At 41.0% G+C, this 20,140-nt stretch overlaps 1 protein-coding gene across 1 annotated transcript; it reads left to right on the forward strand.

The window, feature by feature from the left end:
• Positions 1-369: 369 nt before the first annotated feature.
• Positions 370-2,052, forward strand: LOC118892490 (cysteine protease ATG4C-like). The gene is given in 5 exon segments (XM_036847268.1): positions 370-465; positions 587-755; positions 825-1,078; positions 1,080-1,141; positions 1,143-2,052. Coding segments are annotated over 5 exon segments (1,491 nt in total).
• The last annotated feature ends 18,088 nt before the right edge of the window (positions 2,053-20,140 follow it).

Raw genomic sequence — 20,140 nt, forward strand, 5'->3', positions numbered from 1 at the left:
ACACTGCCTCTAGGTCCCAGGCTGAGAGATAAGCCACTATCTGGAACATTCTTGGTCACCACAACGAAGGGAAAAGAGCTCTGAAGGGTTTCATCTTGGCGATTTCATGCTCAGCCCAGAAGCAGCACACATCATCTCTGCCAGAGCTGATAACTTGGCCCCAACAGCCAAGCACAGAAGGCCAGGAAGTATAGCCCTACCACGTGCCCAGAGGCAGAGGGCAGAAAAATTAATAAGCAACATTAATGACTACCACACTGTCTTAGGATGGACTCCCCAGAAGCAGACTCTGAGATGAAGATTCACGTGAAAGCGACTAATTAGGAAGTGCCACTAGGAAGAAACAGTAAGGGAGTGAGGAAGAGAGACATGGAAGAGAAGGAAGTTAAGCAAGTGTTTGATATCAAACAAAGTCCCGACTATGGTGGCTGGGGAGCTCGAGGTGCCTGTAGCTGCGGCGCTGAGGTCAGAGCGTCTGCATGTGTGCTGGCTGCTTTTGTAACAGCTGCTGCTGGAGCTGGAACATTTCCCGAACAAAAGACTAAACTTACAGAAGAATGCAGTCAAGTGATGGCTTTTTCTTTAGAATCTGAATAGGGAGGCCACAGGAACAGATGAAGTTGATAAGCTAAAAACTAAATTTATATCTGCTTGGAACAACGTGAAATATAGTTGGGTGTTGAAAACAAAGACATATTTTAGTAGAAATTCCCCTGTATTACTGCTTGGAAAGTGTTACCATTTTAAATATGAAGTTGTTTAGACTACAGGTATACCTCAGAGATATTGTGGGTTTGGTTCCAGACCACCGCAATAAAGCAAATATTTCAATAAAATGAGAATGAACTGTTTACCTGCAAGATCAGGATGTACAATAGAAGATCGTGTAATTGAGGGAAATGTAGAAGAATTTCGTAAAGGTTTCATTTCAAGAATATGGCTTACCCACAGGGAAGAATTTCCTCAAATAGAAGGCTCAGCTTTGACAACGGACTGTGCTTGGAGCTGTACATTAAGAACTGGCCAGATGCTGTTGGCTCAAGGACTCATACTACACATTCTTGGTAGAGCTTAGACCTGGCTGGCCTGATGCTTTGAACATTGAAAATTCAGACTCTGAATCATGGACTTCCAACACTGTAATTTACTGCATCTTTCGAAGCATCACTTTCAGAGGAAAGAGAACTCAAAACCCCAACAATTTCTCTGAAGGAAACAACTGGGAGATATTCTGATGATCATGAAATGCAAAATGAAATTTATCACAGGAAAATCATCCCTTGGTTTGGTGATTCCCCCTTGGCTCTCTTTGGTTTACACCAACTAATAGAATATGGAAAGAAGTCTGGGGAAAAAGCTGGAGATTGGTATGGACTAGCTGTGGTTGCTCACATTTTAAGAAAAGCAGTTGAAGAAGCAAGACACCCAGATTTACAAGGAATAACTATTTATGTTGTGCAACATTGTACAGTTTACAGTTCTGATGTAACTGATAAACAGTGTGCTTCCATGGCCTCTGATAATACAGATGACAAAGCTGTTATTATTCTAGTTCCTGTTAGACTTGGTGGAGAAAGAAACAATGCCGACTATTTAGATTTTGTAAAGGGTATTTTAAGCCTTGAATACTGTGTGGGTATTATTGGTGGCAAACCTAAACAGTCATATTACTTTGCTGGATTTCAAGATGACACTTTGATTTACATGGATCCTCATTACTGGCAATCTTTTGTAGATGTCAGCATAAAGGATTTCCCTCTTGAGACATTCCACTGCCCTTCTCCCAAAAAGATGTCATTTCAAAAAATGGATCTTAGCTGTACAATAGGATTTTACTGTCAAAATGTTCAGGACTTCAAACGAGCTTCTGAAGAAATCACTAAGATGCTGAAAATTTCTTCTAAGGAGAAACATTCCTTATTTAGTTTTGTAAATGGTCATTCCAGAGACTATGATTTTACATCTACTACAACCAATGAAGAAGACCTTTTCTCAGAGGATGAAAAGAAAAGATTAAAAAGGTTTAGCACAGAAGAGTTTGTCTTGCTGTAAAGATTAGCACATTTGTGCTTGATGAGAAGAAATCCTTTGAAGGAGGAAAAAGGAAGAGAAACAAGTATACTTGAAACTGGTTTATTTTCACAAATATCGTAATTTTATATGTTCTTTAAAAAAAGAACATTTGAAAATATACAAGTTTTAAAGCTATTTTTCTGAAAGAGAAATGATCTAGTAAAGCTTGATTTCTAATAAATATCAAGTGATTCTGGCCGCATTCCTATTTCCCTAAGATCTGCTAGTGATAACTCTACCTTAACTGCAAGTCTTCCAGTCTTCAAATTCTTCCACCTGGGTCCACTATTCTCCTGAAGGTTTTGTGATATTGGGCCCCAAAATGGGATCACCAAATAGTTTCAAAAGCTTCAGTTTATACTAATGACCAGAAGACCAGAGAATGAATCTTCAGTGCTGCCTAAGCCTCCTGATATTAATTCAACCAAAGGATGCTTTTGGATGTATCTTGATATATTAAATAGTAATTTTTAGCTGTGATATGATACAATTATATAAGCAGAATTTTGAGTTAAGGTAATACTTAGCAATATGATTTTACAATGGCTCCTCATTTTGCTTGCTGTTGAGCCTTCTCTGGGGAGTGAAGGTAAAGTATTGGTTTTCCCCACAGATTTAAAGTTTATGTTATTAATAATAACTACATCCAATCTAATAGATAAAGGCAAAATTGTTTGTTTCCTATCTCAAAAATGAAATTTTATGGAAACTCTACTTATTATACAGTTTTAAAAGCTAAAGATAAGTACCAAGAAAGATATCAGTAGATGCTCCTCCATGTGATTTTTGCTATTTGTATAAATCAGTGCAGTGGTGTTTAGAAGCTGAGGCCATCTATAAGGTAAATCTGCCTTAAGTGTATTATGTATTATTTAAAGGCAAATTTGTGATGTAAAAGTATAAGAGTTATTACTGAGCCAGGTTTATAAAGTACTTTAATAAAGATATAAGAACATTAAAACAAACAAACAAACGAAAAAACAATAAAGTCCCTAGGAGGGCAATTTAGGCTTAACTCCACAGAAGAGCCTGGAGACAGTTGTACCTGAGAGCTGTCTGGACCAGGGGCAAGGAAGCTGGAGGAGGTATACTTCCACGCCAGGAGTCATTTGCTCGGGCTCTCCCCTGGGAGATGTAATCCCAGAGAGTTCTGGCTCTCCTCGCAGGTGTTGGCTGCTTGAAGTGAAAGCACAGCATGAAAATGGTAGAGGGACCCAAAAGCACACAGGTGGAGCCCTGACATCATCTGCTACAATCCCGCCTCCCAAACCGATAAATCACAACGTCCTTATAGTTCTACCTCCTGAGTATTTCCTAAATTGTCCCATTTCTCTCTACCCTTGGTTGCCCCTCCCTCGAGTACACCTCGAGCCCGTCATCCTTGATCTTCTGCACTATTGCAATCAGAATATGACCTGCAGTCCTGACATCTCCAATCTAGATGTCACACTACAGTCAATAAGAATCAAGTTCTTTTTTTTTTTGGCTGCATTGGGTCTTTGTTGCTGCGCCGCGGGCTTTCTCTAGTTGCGGCAAGTTGGGGCTACTTTTCGTTGCAGTGCGCAGGCTTCTCATTGAGGTGGCTTCTCTTTGTTGTGGAGCACGGGCTCTAGGTGCGCGGGTTTCAGGAGTGTGGCACACGGGCTCAGTAGTTGTGGCTCGCAGGCTCTAGAGCACAGGCTCAGTAGTTGTGGTGCATGGGCTTAGTTGCTCCACGGCATGTGGGATCTTCCTGGACCAGGACTCAAACCCGTGTTCCCTGCATTGGCAGGTGGAAAGAATCACGTTCTGATTGCCTGTTGACATCTCAAATTTGTCATGCCTGCTTTCTAATCAAGATACAATCCCTATTTTGCAGATGAGAACGTTGAGTCTCAGAGCAGTGACTTGCCAATTCAGTTAGTAACTGGCAGAGCCAGAATATGAATCTAGTATATATTAACTCCAAAACCTTTCCCATTATATTTCACTGTTTCAGGATCATGATTAACTGTCCACCTTACCCTGATTAATACCCAGTTCTATAAGCTTCAAACTCAATGTTTTTTTTTTTTTTTTATTTATTTTTTTTTTTTTTTTATTTTTTTAAAATTTATTCATTTATTTATTTATTTTTGGTTGTGTTGGGTCTTCGTTTCTGTGCGAGGGCTTTCTCCAGTTGCGGCGAGCGGGGGCCACTCTTCATCGCGGTGCACGGGCCTCTCACCATCGCGGCCTCTCCTGTTGCAGAGCACAGGCTCCAGACGCGCAGGCTCAGTAGTTGTGGCTCACGGGCCCAGTCGCTCCGCGGCATGTGGGATCTTCCCAGACCAGGGCTTGAACCCGTGTCCCCTGCATTGGCAGGCAGATTCTCAACCACTGCACCACCAGGGAAGCCCCAAACTCAATGTTTTAAACCAAATTTCTCATATTCCTTACCTCTCTCACCAAATGTCCTGTTCTTGAGTTCCCAATGTTGATAATGACCCTGCCATCTTTTGGTGTCATCCTTTTCTCTTTCCTTTTTGTTTTTCCACAGTTACTGTACTTCTGACTTCTCAGTGCCCATCGCTACAGGTAGGGCTGGCGTTATGTCCCTGGCAAGTACCCATTATGTGGGAGGTCCTGGAGCTGGGCCCAACGAGGGCTCATTAGTAGTGGATATCATTCCAACGATATTCTGTGCCAAGAAATGAGATCAGAATCCAGGGAATGAAGCCAAAGTTGGCCAGTCAGTTTGCCAAGCTGGAAGTTCTTGGACACAGTTATAAGCAAAGGGAAAGAAACCAGTGGAGAGGGAGAGACTGACTGATGATGGAAATGAAAAAAACAGTGATGGATGGAGCAGGGTCCTGGGGGAGGCAATGAAAGGGGTCACCATATGGCTCTTTGGTAGTGGACTGACTTTGAAGATTGGGATCTTGAGGAGAAGGAGGTATATGCCTTGCATATAGTAGGTGCTCAAAATGATACTGAAAGGTCTTAATGAAAATATCTGTTCCCTACTCCTTGGAGGCAAATATTTTGAACTAATTTAGCTTTTTTTCCTAAACCTGGCATTTATCTTCATATTTCTAAGTAATATATTTATACTGCAATTTCTTGATTTATCAGTTTGAAACTATTAACTTCGTATTAAGTAGATGATAATATGGTCTGTTGTATTACCACCTCCTACTTCCTCTCTCCTTCTCTAGGATAAAAAATTCTAGCTAAATCAGTAGTCAATATATTATTTTGGCTATGCAAATATAGTTTAGTGATGATCCAGTTAGTTTTATATTGTATCTCAAATTTTTATTTTTCCTGGAATTAATAATTTTTAAAATTCTGTTTGCTCTGTACTGATCTTTAATATTTTCCCAAGTGGTCCATCTGTTCTGTCAAAAACTCTCAGTAGGTTTTTTCTTTCCCCACAATGCTCGAGCATATTTCTTGATAATCTATTTCCATTTTTTTCTCTGAAGCCTCCCTCCCATAGCACTCTACCTTCCTACCACAGTCTGGATGGGTTGCTCTTAAGCCCTTCTGCACAGCTGTAATCCTGAGAATTCCCTTCTCCATCAAACTGTTTCTCTTGTGTTGGGCTTCCTTTTCCTGGATCCAGTGATATTCTTTCCCTTGGTTTGTTTGCTCTCCGCATTTGCTGAAGCACAGCTTTCAGCAGGCTCTAAGGAAGGAGAGTGTCTTAATTGACCCCTACACTTGATTCATGGTTTGGCTGGGTAATTTTAAAGGCATAACTAGGACTTCCCTGGTGGCGCAGTGGTTAAGAATCCGCCTGCCAATGCAGGGGACACGGGTTCAAGCCCTGGTCTGGGAAGATCCCACATGCTGCGGAGTAACTAAGGGTGTGCGTCACAACTACTGAGCCTGTGCTCTAGAGCCCGCGAGCCACAACTACTGAACCCGAATGCCACAACTACTGAAGCCTGTGCGCCTAGAGCCCATGCTCCACAACAAGAGAAGCCACGACAATGAGAAGTCCACTCACTGCAACGAAGAGTAGCCCCCGCTCACCGCAACTAGAGAAAGCCTGCACGCAGCAACAAAGACCCAACGCAGCCAAAAATAAATAAAATAAACAAATTAAAAAAAAAAAAGGCATAACTACATTATTATCTACTATCCAGTGGTGCTGAGAAGTCTTATGGCACTCTGTCATTATTTTATATGTAACCTGTTTCATCTCTCTGAAAGCTTTTCATGTTGCCTCTTTAAGTCAGATGTTCTGAAATGTCAAGGATGTGCCTCCTCGTGGATGTTTTGCTATTCATGTTGTTAGCACTTAGAGGGCCCTTTCAGTTTGGAGGCTCTGTGTTCTTCATGTGTGGGAAATTTTCTTGTACTTTTCCTTGGGAAAATTTCTGTCTTCCATTTTTTTTTTTTCTTTCTGTGATTTCTGATCTCTCTGATTGATGCTCTGTGTCCATGTCACCAGCCCCTTTCTGTTCTATTTTCCTTTTCTCTTTTTGTTCCTCTTGCTGGACGATAACCTTGAATTGACTTTCCAACTCTTCTATCACAATGTTTTATTTCAGCTTTCATATTTTTGAAATTTCCAAATGTTATTGTTAGTTTTTCAGAGTACCCCATCCTTATCTGATGGATGCAAAATCTTCTATTATTTTCCCAAGGATATTATTTATTGGCTGGTTTTCTTTTCTTCTGTTCCTGTTTGCTTCCATCAGGTTCCTTTTTTTTCTGTTTGTTTTTCCACATCTTTTCATGTTGTAGTTTTTATCAAATGTTTATTGTTTCTGGTATGCAATATGCAGAATTCAGACAAATGCTATTTAAATATCTACATGAATTGTGACCCAAAAAATGAAAAAAAATGCAATGATCACGTTCAAAGAGGACTAATAAGAATAAGATATATGTAGAAAGAATCATATGCAGTGTCATTAAAACAACCTTTAAGCCACACAGAAAGACATTATAATAGCTTTTAAAAGCCAAATAAACACACGTCTAAACAAGGAACAAATAATGGACTATAATTTATGGAGAGGGCGGGGTAGGGTAGAAGATTCAAATCAGACAGAAGAATAGGTAATGTGTGATTTGAATCTAGCCCAAGACCATCCCTTTAAGGTATAGAACTGTATTAAATGGCTCATAATGTGCCATTAGTAAAGTATAAAAAAATCAAATCCCAAGTCCCAGTTAAAGAAAAATCCCTCTGGCTGATATACAACCACAACTGGCTGAATTAAAATAAGATTCCCAATTTGCATAGATGATATAATTGTTTTATAGATTTTTTTTTAAATTTATTTTTATTTTTGGCTGCATTGATTGGGTCTTTGTTGCTGCACGCGGGCTTTCTCTAGCCGTGGCGAGCGGGGTCTACTCTTCATTGCCGTGTGAGGGCAGGCTTCTCCTTGCGGTGGCTTCTCTTGTGCCTAGAGCACAGGCTCTAGGCATGCGGGCTTACAGCAGCTGTGGCTCGCGGTCTCTAGAGCGCAGGCTCAGTACTTGTGGCGCACGGGCTTAGTTGCTCCGCAGCATGTGGGATCTTCCCGGACCAGGGATCGAACCCGTCTCCCCTGCATTGGCAGACGGATTCTTAACCACTGCGCCACTAGGGAAGTCCCTATAGATATCTTTTGACTAAAGGAAGATCAGAATTAGTAGAAAAAAGAAAGTAAAGCACATCCATAACATTAGTACTTTTGTGTTAAGATTAATAATATATTAGTTTTCTATTGCTGTATAAGAAGTTACTACAAACATAGTGGCTTAAAACAACACACGTTTATTATCTCACAGTTTCTGAGGATCAGGAGTCCTGGCTGGTCTTCAGCTCAGTCTCTCACCAGGCTTCCATCAAGGCGCTGACTGCATTTTCATCTGGAGGCTTGTCTAAGGAAAAAATCCACTTCCAAGTGCATTCAGGCTGTTGGCAGAAGGTATTTCCTTTCTGCTATGTGACTGAGGACCCTGACTTTTTGCTGGCTGTCGGCTGGAGGGCTCCCTCAGATTCTAGAGGTGTCCACATTCCTAAATGAGTCCACAGTGCTACGTGGGCTTTTTCTTAGTCCATTTGGGCTGCTATAACAAGGTATTATAGACTGAGTGGCTTATAAACAACAGCAATTGATTTCTCCCAGTTCTGGAGACTGGTTGTCAGATAGCAGCATAGCCAAGTTCCAGTGAGAGCGCTCTTCTGGGTTGCAGACTGTCAGCTTGTAGTTGTGTTCTCATGTGGCAGAAAAAGGGCACCAGTGCTCTCTGGGGCCTCCTCTATAAGGGTATTAATTCCATTCATGAAGTTAATGAGGTCACCCTCATGATCTAATTACTTCCAAAGACCCCACCTCCTAATTCCATCACTTTGGGGGTTAGGATTTCCACGTATGAATTTTGGAGGAATACAAACATTCAGCCCACAGCAGGCTTTCCCCAACATGGCTACTTACTTCATCAAGTAAGATGAAGTAAGAGATGCTTACATCTCCCACAAGGAGAATCTCTCACTCCAGTCCGCTAAAACAGAGTCTTTTACAACATAACATAATCATGGGCGTAATGTCCGGTCATCTTTTCCATATAACACAGTCTAACCAAGGAACTGATTTCACATCACCTTTGCCATATTCTATTGGCTAGAAGCAAGTCACAGGTCCTGCCTGCACTCAAGGGGAAGGAATTACACAAAAGTATGGACACCGGGACAAGGGAAATCATTGGGGATCACCTTAGGGTCTGTCTGCCACGAGGAACAATCTTTATTTGCTTGGTATTTAAAGTATTTGTAATGTTGAGAAAATTTGGCAAATTATAGCATCTAATAGGTTAGCTTTGTGATTCCAATTTAAAATGAGTAAATAAATGATTTAGATTTGGAATTTGAGCTAAGTGGTATAAGAGAATTTTTAATGTTTGAAAATTATATTGAACCATTTAAAATATCTTAACATCCACCATACTTCTTTAATGTATTATAGATATTAGAATTATTAAAGTACTTGAAAGGGTGACAGCCCATCTCTAAAGATAGCCAAGTCCAATTCATGCCCTCCCTGTATGTGCATTTTGCTCTTCATAACAAGGAGAGGAGCTCATTTACCCTCCCCTTCAATCTGGGCTGGCCATGTCACTAACTGTAATCAAGAGAATGTGGCAGAAGTGACAATCTGGACTTAAGCCCAGGCTATACAAGGACTGGCAGCTTCTACTTTTTGCCTCTTAAAAGGCTCTTTCTTAGAACCCAGCTGCCATGCTGTGAGGAAGCAAATCATATGTCTGATTGCAGAATATATAAAGAACTCTTAAAACTCAACAATAAGATGACAAAATCCAATTTAAAAATGGGCAAATTTTTGAACAGATATGTCACCAAAGAAGATATAGGAAAAGCCAATAAGCACATGAAAATAGGCTCAACATCATCAGTTATTAGAGAAATGCAAATTAAACTACAAGATAACACGTCACACCTGGTAAAATGTAAAATGGCTATAAAAAAAAGACAGGTCATCAGTAGTGCTGGTGAAATTATAGAGAAAGTGGAACCTTCGTACATTGCTGAGATGAATGTAAAATGGCATAGACACTTTGGAAAACAGTTCGGCAGTTTCTCAAAAAGTGAAACATATGTGTATTAAGCATGTCTTTTCATTCTAATATTTGACATCTGGAGCCTTACAGACACTAGGAGGGGAGTCTGCCCTCCCAGGTCCAGCTAGAGAGTAAACAACTCTCCAGGAGGGCGCCTTTCATATGCAAACCAACCAATCCAAAACTCAACCCCACTCCCTTCTTTATGGAGCTCTGCACACAGAGCCACTATCCTCCTGCTCGAATCACCTAAGGGCCAGGTACCAGACAACGAGGGGCAGCCTCTATGCACCATAACTTACTGAAATTATTTAAACCAGCCAATTGTAAATCCACTTACCCTGCCTTGCCGGTACCTTTCTGCAGAAACCACAATAAAGTCCTTTGCCCACATTTTCCCTTTCTGCCTCCTGACCAACCCAGTGCTTCCCAATACAGCCCTGCCTGGCCTGGCATGTCCCCTTCTCCTGGGAACTGTAACAGACTATCTTTTCAAAGAAAATCATCTCTTGATCTGTTGGCCTCACTATACATGAATAAAAATAAGACCAACATTTTAAAACAATATGTTTACCATATGATCCAGCAATTCCATTTCTAGGTATTTACTCAAGTGAAATGAAACTATTTTCACAGAAAGATTTGTACATGAATGTTCATAGCAGCATTATTCATGATAGTCAAAAAGTAGAAACAACCCAAATGTCCATCAGCTGATGAATGGATAAACAAAATGTGTTATATCCATACAATGGAATACTCATTCAGAAATAAAAACGTTTGAACTACTGATAGATGCTAAAACATGGACAAACTTAAAAATAACTATCTAAGTGAAAGAAGCCAGGCATGAAAGACCACATACTATATGATTCCCTTTATAGAAATGTTCAGAGGATTTCCCTGGTTGCCTAGTGGTTAGGATTCTGGACTTCACTACCGTGGCCCAGGTTCAATCCCTGGTCGGGGGACCAAGATCCCATGAGAGGGATGGTGCAGCCAAAAGAAAAAAAAAAAATTCAGAAAAGACAAATTTATAGAGAAAAAAAGTAAGTTTGTGACAGCCCGGGTCTGGGATGGGAACAGGGATTGACTTCAAATGAGCATGAAGGTTCTCTTTGGGTTGATGATAATATTCTAAAACTGTAATGATTGCAGGTGGTAGATACAGAACTCTGTAAATTTACTAACCATCACTGAATTGTGTTCTTAAGTAAATTTTATGATTGATAAATTATTCCGTAATAAAGCTGTTTAAAAAAAATAAAGTCTGAATAAGGAAGTCATTGCCTTGCTTCTGCCCAGGGGATGAATATAATGTTTCAGAAGAAATGTCAGGATGTGGTTCAATCTTCCTGCAGCTACCAGACCATGTGAGGTGGAAGTTCTGTGGTTCCCCCAAGAAGCAATCCTCACCGGACTAAACAAAGTCTGTGCAGACACAGTGGATTCTCAGCATGGAGCCACACAGTCTTAATGGTTGATTGTACGCATGTGGAGGGAAAATGTGTGCTTCAAAGGCAAACGATAGCACACCCTTCCACAGTCCAGATGCTAATTCTATGGGAACTAGTTTACAGCTCTGTACCCCATAGAAAACAGAAATGCAAATTGATCTTTCTAGGCATGCAGATGTCTACAGGCACGCAAATTCTATTCTGTCCAACAGATGTTCAGTTGACTTCCCTCCCCCACTGAGGAAGAAGTTCATTTGCCTCCATTGGCACATTCATCACTATATTCCCACTATATGAACGTGTCTGTTCTTTGACTTTTCCTTTGAACCAGTTTTAACATCTGCCTGATTCCCTAATTCTGAGTAAAACATAATCTTCAACATGCTCATTTTGCTTCTGAATGAGAACCACAATTTTATCTTTTTGGGTAAGTTATCTTTAACATATTGTTTTTAATAGACTTTATTCCTGGGAGCAGTTTTAGGTTCACAGTAAAATTGAGCAGAGGGTACAGAAAGTCCCCATACACCCACCCTGGTCTCCCGCCACTGCAGCCGCCTCCACTATCGACATCAAGCTCAGAGTGATACATTTTTACAATCAATAATTTTTTTAAAATTGGGGTATAGTTGCTTTACAATGTTATGTTAGTTTCTGCTGTACAACAAAGTGAATCAGCTATATGTATACATATACCCACTCCCTCTTGGACCTCCCTCCCACCCCACCCCCCATCCCATTCATCTAGGTCACCACAGAGCACCAAGCTGAGCTCCCCGCGCTATACAGCAGGTTCCCACTAGCTATCTGTTTTACACATGGCAGTGCACATATGGCAATCCCAATCTCCCAATTCATTCCCCCCTCCCCCCCGTGTCCACACATTCATTCTCTCTGTGTCTCTATTCCTGTCCTGCAAATAGGTTCATCTGTACCATTTTTCCCAGAAAAATGGGAAAAACCATTAAAATCTGGTAAAACCATTTATCAGATTCCACATATATGTGTTAATATACAGTACTTGTTTTTCTCTTTCTGACTTACTTCACTCTGTATGACAGACTCTAGGTCCATTCACGCCTCTGCAGATGACCCAATTCCATTCCTTTTTATGGCTGAGTAATATTCCATTGTATATATGTACACATCTTCTTTATCCATTCCTCTGTTGATGGACATTTAGGTTGCTTCCATGTCCTGGCTATTGTAAATAGTGTTGCAGTGAACAATGGGGTACATGTGTCTTTTTGAATTATGGTTTTCTCAGGGTATATGCCCAGTAGTGGGATTGCTGGGTCATAGAGTAGTTCTATTTTTAGTTTTTTAAGGAACCTCCATACTGTTCTCCATAGTGGCTGTACCAATATACATTCCCACCAACAGTGTAGGAGGGTTCCCTTTTCTCCTCACCCTCTCCAGCATTTATTGTTTGTAGATATTTTGATGATGGCCATTCTGACCAGTGTGAGGTGATACCTCCTTGGAGTTTTGATTTACATTTCTCTGATAATTAGTGATATTGAACCCACACTGAAACATCATTATCTTCCAAAGTCCATATAACACATGCTTTGTAATTATCAATATGTTTTTTAATTAATTAATTAATTTATTTTATTTTATTTATTTTTGGCTGCATTGGGTCTTCGTTGCTGCACGCAGGCTTTTCTCTAGTTGCAGCGAGCGGGGGCGACTCTTTGTTATGGTATGTGAGCTTATTGCTGTGGCTTCTCTTGTTGCGGAGCATGGGTTCTAGGTGCACAGACTTCAGTAATTGTGGCATGAGGGCTCAGTAGTTGTGGCTCGCAGGCTCTAGAGCGCAGGCTCAGTAGTTGTGGTGCACAGGCTTAGTTGCTCCGCGGCATGTGGGATCTTCCTGGGCCAGGGCTCGAACCCGTGTCCCCTGCATTGGCAGGCGGATTCTTAACCACTGCGCCACCAGGGAAGCCCCTATCAATAAGTTTTTTGTCATCTTCATGAAATCTCAAGATGACATTTCGAGGAATCAGCCTAGATAGATCAATAAGTTTTTTGTCATCTTCATGAAATCTCAAGATGACCTTTTGAGGAATCAGCCTAGATAGATCAATAAGTTTTTTGTCATCTTCATGAAATCTCAAGATGACCTTTCGAGGAATCAGCCTAGATAGATCCTCTGAAGGAACAAATTCAGCCTGCCCTTTCAGAATTCTGCCTTAACGCTGTTCGCTTCCTCTTCGGTGTGCTACGTGTTGTAATAAGATGGTGTTGACTGAAAAAAATGCACAACCTAAAAGCTGAGAGTTATGTTTTATTTGGCAGACAAAACTGAGGATTCTAGCCCGGGACACAGCATCTCAGATCACTCTGAGAAACCGCTCCGAAGATGCAAGAGGGGAGCCAGGATACATAGGAGTTTTTGCAACAAAGACCAGGTAGTCGGAACATCAAGATTACTGTTAATGAAAGAAAACCAGCCATCTCAAGTTAAGGACTGTAGCACTTTTCTATGTATGGGAAGATGCAAGAGTCTGGGCTTCCTGAAATCATTCCTTTGATATGCACATCAGCTCTCTGGGGCTAGTATCCTGTGATTTGTCACCTTGAGTCTCTTCAGGGTGCACCGTCCGGAGGGACTGCAGCAGTTGACTGCTAGATGGCAGGCATCCTGTTTCCATCCTGAGCTCCCTCAGGGCTCACTCTTGGGGCAGCTGTACTGTGATGGCTTCATGGCTGCCACATCCTTTGTTTACTGATATGACAGGCAGTATTTTTCATTCACAATGGCAAATTCCATCCACAGAGAAGCCTGTGGGACTCCTCAGAGAGGCAGAGGAGAATGTACCTCTTCCAGCTCTCTTTATCACAAATGCACATATCTTTGTGCTTTATTTCATGAAAGAATTAAATGGAGTTGAGCTGAGTTGAATTTCACAATCCACCTAGTTGTTTTTGCCAGAAGCCTGATATTCATTCTAGACTCCCTCTTTCTTCCTTTATGTTTTTGTATTCAACAAATAACCATCAAACACCCACTCTGGGCAGGCACACTACCAGATTCTGGAGAGACAATGATAAGTGGGGTCGCTACTCCATGGAACTTATGACACATAGGTAATCACACAAGTATATACTGAAAATGTGCTATGAAAGACCCCCATGCCTTAAAATCAGGGCCCCTGATTTAGTTGGGCAGTGGGGTGGGATCAGGTTAGGCTTCTCTGAGAAAATGACATTTGGGCTGAAACCTGAAGTTGAAAATAAGTTAGCTAGGATGTGTGTGTCTGTGTGTGTCTGTGTGTGTGTGTGTGCATGTGTGTGTTTGCAGGTGGGTGTGGCAGTTAAGTAGACCTGACTGGGCAGGTGAAGAGGCTAGGATAAAGTCTTTGGGGAGAGAAAGAACATTCTAGTTGCTGCAAGGTCACCATGGTGGGAGTTTGGGCAGTGAGTAAGGGGTGGAGAGATGAGGTTGGTGATCTAGACAGACGCCAGTATTTGGAGGATATGTTGTTTTTATTTTAAGGGCAAAGGGAAGCCATTGCAATATCTGTACCCTTCTTAAAATACTCCAAATTTGAAAAGATCATTTTATGGAGGATGGTCAGGTGACACACTGGATATTGCAGCAGTTTAGGGTTAAAATAATGTTTTATGAACTAGGGTTGTGACAATGAAGTTGGAAAGAAATGAAGAGATGCAGGAGATACTTTGGTAAAACAGAAAGGTCTAGGTGATGGGCTAAATATGAGAGGCAATGCAGGAGAGGTTCTAGTGAAGGATGAGTCCCAGGTTAGTGGCTTGCACTACTAAATGGGACCCTTCTCTGAGGCAGGGAACATCAGAGGAGACTGCACCCCGACATGCCCTGTTTTAGTCTCAGGAAATCTCTCCAGCTGCTCTCACTGGGTTTGGTTCCTTGCATGGAAGGCCATGAGTGGTCAGTCTCCTTTCCCCGAAAAGTGATCAGTGTAACCCCAAATGAACCTAGATTTTACAAAACAAAAGCCAGGAAAGGGGGCTGTCTTATGCAACATCTCTTTTTGGTCTACTACACAAATGCCTCTGAACAAGGACACGTAAAAACTTTTCTAAATGGGGAAGGGAAAATGCTGGGAGAAAAAAAGACACTGGGTAAGAAAAAATTAGTAGGAGGACTGTGGGATACCTGGTCCTTGAACTCAGAGGAAAAGTCATCTCTCTGATGATAATTCCTAATAGGTCACATCAAATTAATCACAAGTCCTATTGATCCTGCTTCCTTAATAGCTTATAAGTTAATCCTGTCACCCATAGCTTCATTTCACTGTCTTAGTTCAGAGGGGTGGTGCAGTTCTCGTTATGTCATTACCTGAATTGCTGTAGTAACAATCGTATCAGGATTGTGTTTGGCTGCATGTAAAAGAAACCCAAACACACAGTCTTAACCAAAGAGAAATTAACAGCACAGAGCTGGTGCAACAGCCCCAGGAAGTTACCGAGGACCAACCAACAGCCTCCTAACTGCATTGCAGGTGGGAGGAGTAGTGAGAATGGAGGGCAGCATCTTATCAGGAAAGTAATACATTTCTACAAATTCCCAGCAGAATTCTACTTTTGCCAGAACTGTTGTCACAGCAGTTTCAAGGGAAGAGAGAAATAATAGATACTTAGCAGTTTTCTTTTCATTTTTAAAAATAAGGAGTGGATAAAGATAGATAAAGAATAGGTCACTGATAGCATTTGCCACAGAGGCCTAACCGGTTTCACTGTTGCTAATCCTGCCCCTTTGGGCAAACCTTCTCCCTGTGACTGCTAGAAGCATCATTCTCAAATCAATCTGCATCGTTCTTTTGCTTAAAATACTTCAGTGGCAATCCATGGCTTTCAGGATAAAATTCCAACTCCCGGCTTAGCACACAAGGCCCTGAGGCTCTGGCCCCCGCCTCTCTCTCCCTGTGTCTCCCCTTTCTCTTCTGCAGGCCCCCCTGCTCCGGCTGCTCCTGCACATCCCGGAACTGACGATGCTGTTAAAAAGCCCCACATCTGTATGCTTATCACTGTCTCTCCAGCCTCTGGTAGCGTGCCTGCCCAGAGTGCGCATTTGACAGCTATTTGTTGAATACAAAAAATAATAAAAACTAAAATAAAATAAAGGAAGGAAAGAGGTAGCTTAGAATGAATAACAGGCTTCTGGCTCAAACAACTAGGTGAATTGCAAAATTCAATTCAGCTTAATTCAGTTTAATTCTTTTATGAAATAAAGCACAGGGATATGTGCATGCATGCTAAAGAGATGTGGAAGAGGTACATTCTCCTTTCCTCAGTTTTCTGAGGATTCCCATAGGCTTCTCTGGGGATGCAATTTGCCATCTTACTATAATATATGTTTTTAAATTAACAATAAGGTTTTTGCCATCTTGATAAAAATCTCAAGGTAACCTTTTGAGGGATCATTCTACCTAGAGACGGTCTAGATTGTTCCCCTAGATGAGCACATTCCGCCTGCCCTTTCAGAATTCAGCCTTGACGTACAGTTCTTCTGCCCAAGTGGGCTACTATTATAGCCTTACCTGGATTACCTTTCCCCTTTCCTTCCAAGCTCAATCCTAGTTTTCTTCAGACTTCAGTGGGGGTGTAATTTCTTCCCAGAACTCTTTCTGGGTCTCCTTTTTCTCTCCTAGTGTTTCCCGAATTTACCTCTTTCTTAGACAGCACTTCTCACACTACCTTCTCGTCACTGGCTTACTGGGTAGTGAGCTCCTCAAGGGTAGAGACCGTGTTTCACTCATCTCTGTTCTCAGCGGTGTGTGTTGTCAGCCATCGTGTTCTGAAGGAGTGAATCCAGCCCCACTTGGAATCATTGCTCCTCTGTAGAGTAGATGGATGTAGAGAGCTGTCCGTGTCGTATATATTTAACAACCTCCTTTCCTAGAGGAGAAGCCAGAAAGTGAGAGACAATGCTTCCGTGGGGATCTTTGGAGTAGTTAAGAGCTTCAAACCTCCTTTTCCAGAGAGTGTTTTCCAAACCAAGTGGGAAATAAAACTTTCTTGAATCTCACTTTCTCTCCTTACCTCGTATATCCAGCCTTGGTGGAAATTCCAAAAGATAATGAAGTAAATAAAGCACAAAGAGACAGAAACAAAGTTTGTGCCATGAATTCCTACATTAGTGAGAAGTGGGCAAACACTGTGCCTCATTCATTTGTAAAGACTTCACAGCCTGTTATGGGCTGAAGGCTTTTGCTTCCTCTCCTCAATTCATAAGTTGAAGCCCTAACCCCCAGCGTGACTATATTTGGAGTGAGGAAGTAATTAAGGTTAAATGAGGTCATAAGTGTGGGCCGTGATCAAATAGAATTAGTGTCTTCATAAGAAGAGACACCAGAGAGCTCCCCCCGCCCACTTGCACAGAGGAAAGCCCACGTGAACACAAAGAGAGAGGGTAGCCATTTGCAAGCCAGAAAGAGGGGTCTCACCAGACACCAGATTGACTGGACTTGTAGCCTACAGAACTGTGAGAAACTAAATTCCTGCTGTTTAAGCCACCTAGTCTATGATATTTTGTTATGACAGCCCAAGCAGACTAAGACACAGCCCTTGGAATATGCTTTCTCCACAGTGAGTATTCAATAAGTATTTATCAAATGTGCACGTATATAATGATATACCTATAAAAAAGTTTAAAAATAGCTATCTGTGGGAATTCCCTGGCGGTCCAGTGGTTAGGACTTGTCACTTTCAATGCCGGGGCCCAGGTTCGATCCCTGGTCGGGGAACTAAGATCTTGCAAGCCGTGTGGTACGGCAAAAAAAAAAAAAAAAAAAAAAGGTATCTGTGAAGATTGTGACTATGGGTGATTTTCATTTTTGTTATTTATATTTGTATAATTTGAACTCTTTATGGGGTGGGTATATTACACTGTAAAATTTTTTAAAAGCAATTTAAAAGTCATAGCTAGCTGGTTTGATATGCAGAACAGACTGGGATGTAATCATGGGTCTTGGAGACAATGTTCTGGACCTTGGAGCAGCAGACACTTCCTGTGTGGGCTGCACATGATGTCTCCCATCAAGGCAAAAGCATCTGCAGGGGTGAATTTCCCGAGAGTCTGCTTAGAGGTACTAGGAAGGAGAGCACAGGTGTGAGCTCTGCAAGGCTGGGGTCAGTGTATATTCTCAGCACCTAGGATAGTGGCACGTGGTAGTGAATATTTATTTGCTGAGTTAAAAAAAATGTCCATCGTTCTTCTGGTTAAATATGAAAAGAGTAATAAATATTTGCAGGACGATCAAATGAATGACTCAAAGGCATCTTAGGCTTAAAGTGATTATATTTCTTTTGAAATTTGAGAGTGACTATATCTAACGAAAAGAGTCAAGTTATAGGAGATCTTGATAGGGAAACGAAGGAGAGTGGGGTGTGGAGTGCACAGTTCAACCTAGCTTTCTGAATTACTGAGCTGCTGTCTCTTGTTCTCTTCAATAAGTTTTGTCAATGTCCAAAGGCCTGTTCTTATGAGGCCAGGACAATTGTTTGGAGGCTCTAAGATTGGAATTAATGAACCTGTTCACTCCAGAAGATGCTGACTTGTTGAAACTTGAGTCCAATAGACTTCAGATTTTGTTATAATATGTGTGCTAGGAGCCTCTTGTGGTAACTCTGTGTACTTCATCTCTCAGCACCTAGAAAACACACACACACACACATACACACACTCAGAAGTGAAATGATTATTGTTATTTGGGGAATAAGCACAATTTTTTTTTTAAACATCTTTATTGGAGTATAATTGTTTTACAACGGTGTGTTAGTTTCTGCTTTATAACAAAGTGAATCAGCTATACATATACATATATCCCCATATCTCTTCCCTCTTGCATCTCCCTCCCTCCCACCCTCCCTATCCCACCCCTCTAGGTGGTCACAAAGCACCGAGCTGATCTCCCTGTAAGCGCAAATGTTACATGTTAAAAATGTAGAAGTACAGATGGTCAGTAAACATCTAAATTTTTTTCAATATCTTTATTAATTAAAGAAATGTAAAGGGTGTGTACATGGGCATGTTCATGTGTGGGTGTGGGTGTGTGTGTATTTAGTACTGAGTTTTAAAGAGAGTTATATCCAGTACTGGGATGAGGAAAATAGGCATTAGGCGTTCCTATAGGCTTGGTGGGAGTGTACACTGACATAACAATTAGTAAATTAGGTCTTAAAATTGCTTTAAAATGTTCACATTCCTAACCCAGTAGGTCTACTTCTAGAAAATTTTCCAGTGGAAATGATTGAGGGAGTTCCCTGGCAGTCCAGTGCTTAGGGCTCCGAGCTTTCACCATGGCCCTGGATTCAATCCCTGGTCAGGGAACTAAGTTCCTGCAAGCCAAGCAGTGCAGCCAAAAAAAAAAAAAGAAATGTTGAAGACACAAGTAAGTTTTTCATATTTTCACACTGTATGGCAGAAAGAGGGAAACATGCAAAAATAGGAATATGGTTAAATAAATGATATTTCCACATAAAGGAATATTACTTAACATTTAAAATTGTGTTTCCAAGTAATATTTATTGACATGGAAGCATATAATATAATGCTTATAATGCTAAGAGAAAATTCTAATTCGAAAAGATACATGCACCCCAATGTTCAAAGCAGCATGATTCACACTAGCCAAGACATGGAAGCAGTCTAGATGTCTATCAACAGATGAATGGATAAAGAAGATGTAATATATATACACAATAGAATATTAGTCATGAAAAGAATGAAATTATGCCACTTGCAGCATGGATGTACCTAGAGATTACCATACTAAGTGAAGTAAGTCAGACAGAGAAAGACAAATATTACATGATATTACTTATACGTGGAATCTAAAAAATGACACAAATGAACTTATTTACAAACAGAAACAGACACACAGACATAGAAAACAAACTTATGGTTACCAAAGGGGAAAGGGGTGGGGGGAGGGATGACTTAGGAGTTTGGGATTAGCAGATACAAACTACTATATGTAAAAGAGATAAATAACAAGGTCCTACTGTATAGCACAGGGAGCTATACTCAATATCTTGTATTAAACTATAATTGAAGAGAATTTGAAAAAGAATAC

The sequence above is a fragment of the Balaenoptera musculus genome, chromosome 3 (assembly GCF_009873245.2).
Source record: "Balaenoptera musculus isolate JJ_BM4_2016_0621 chromosome 3, mBalMus1.pri.v3, whole genome shotgun sequence".
Taxonomy (NCBI): Eukaryota; Metazoa; Chordata; class Mammalia; order Artiodactyla; family Balaenopteridae; genus Balaenoptera; species Balaenoptera musculus.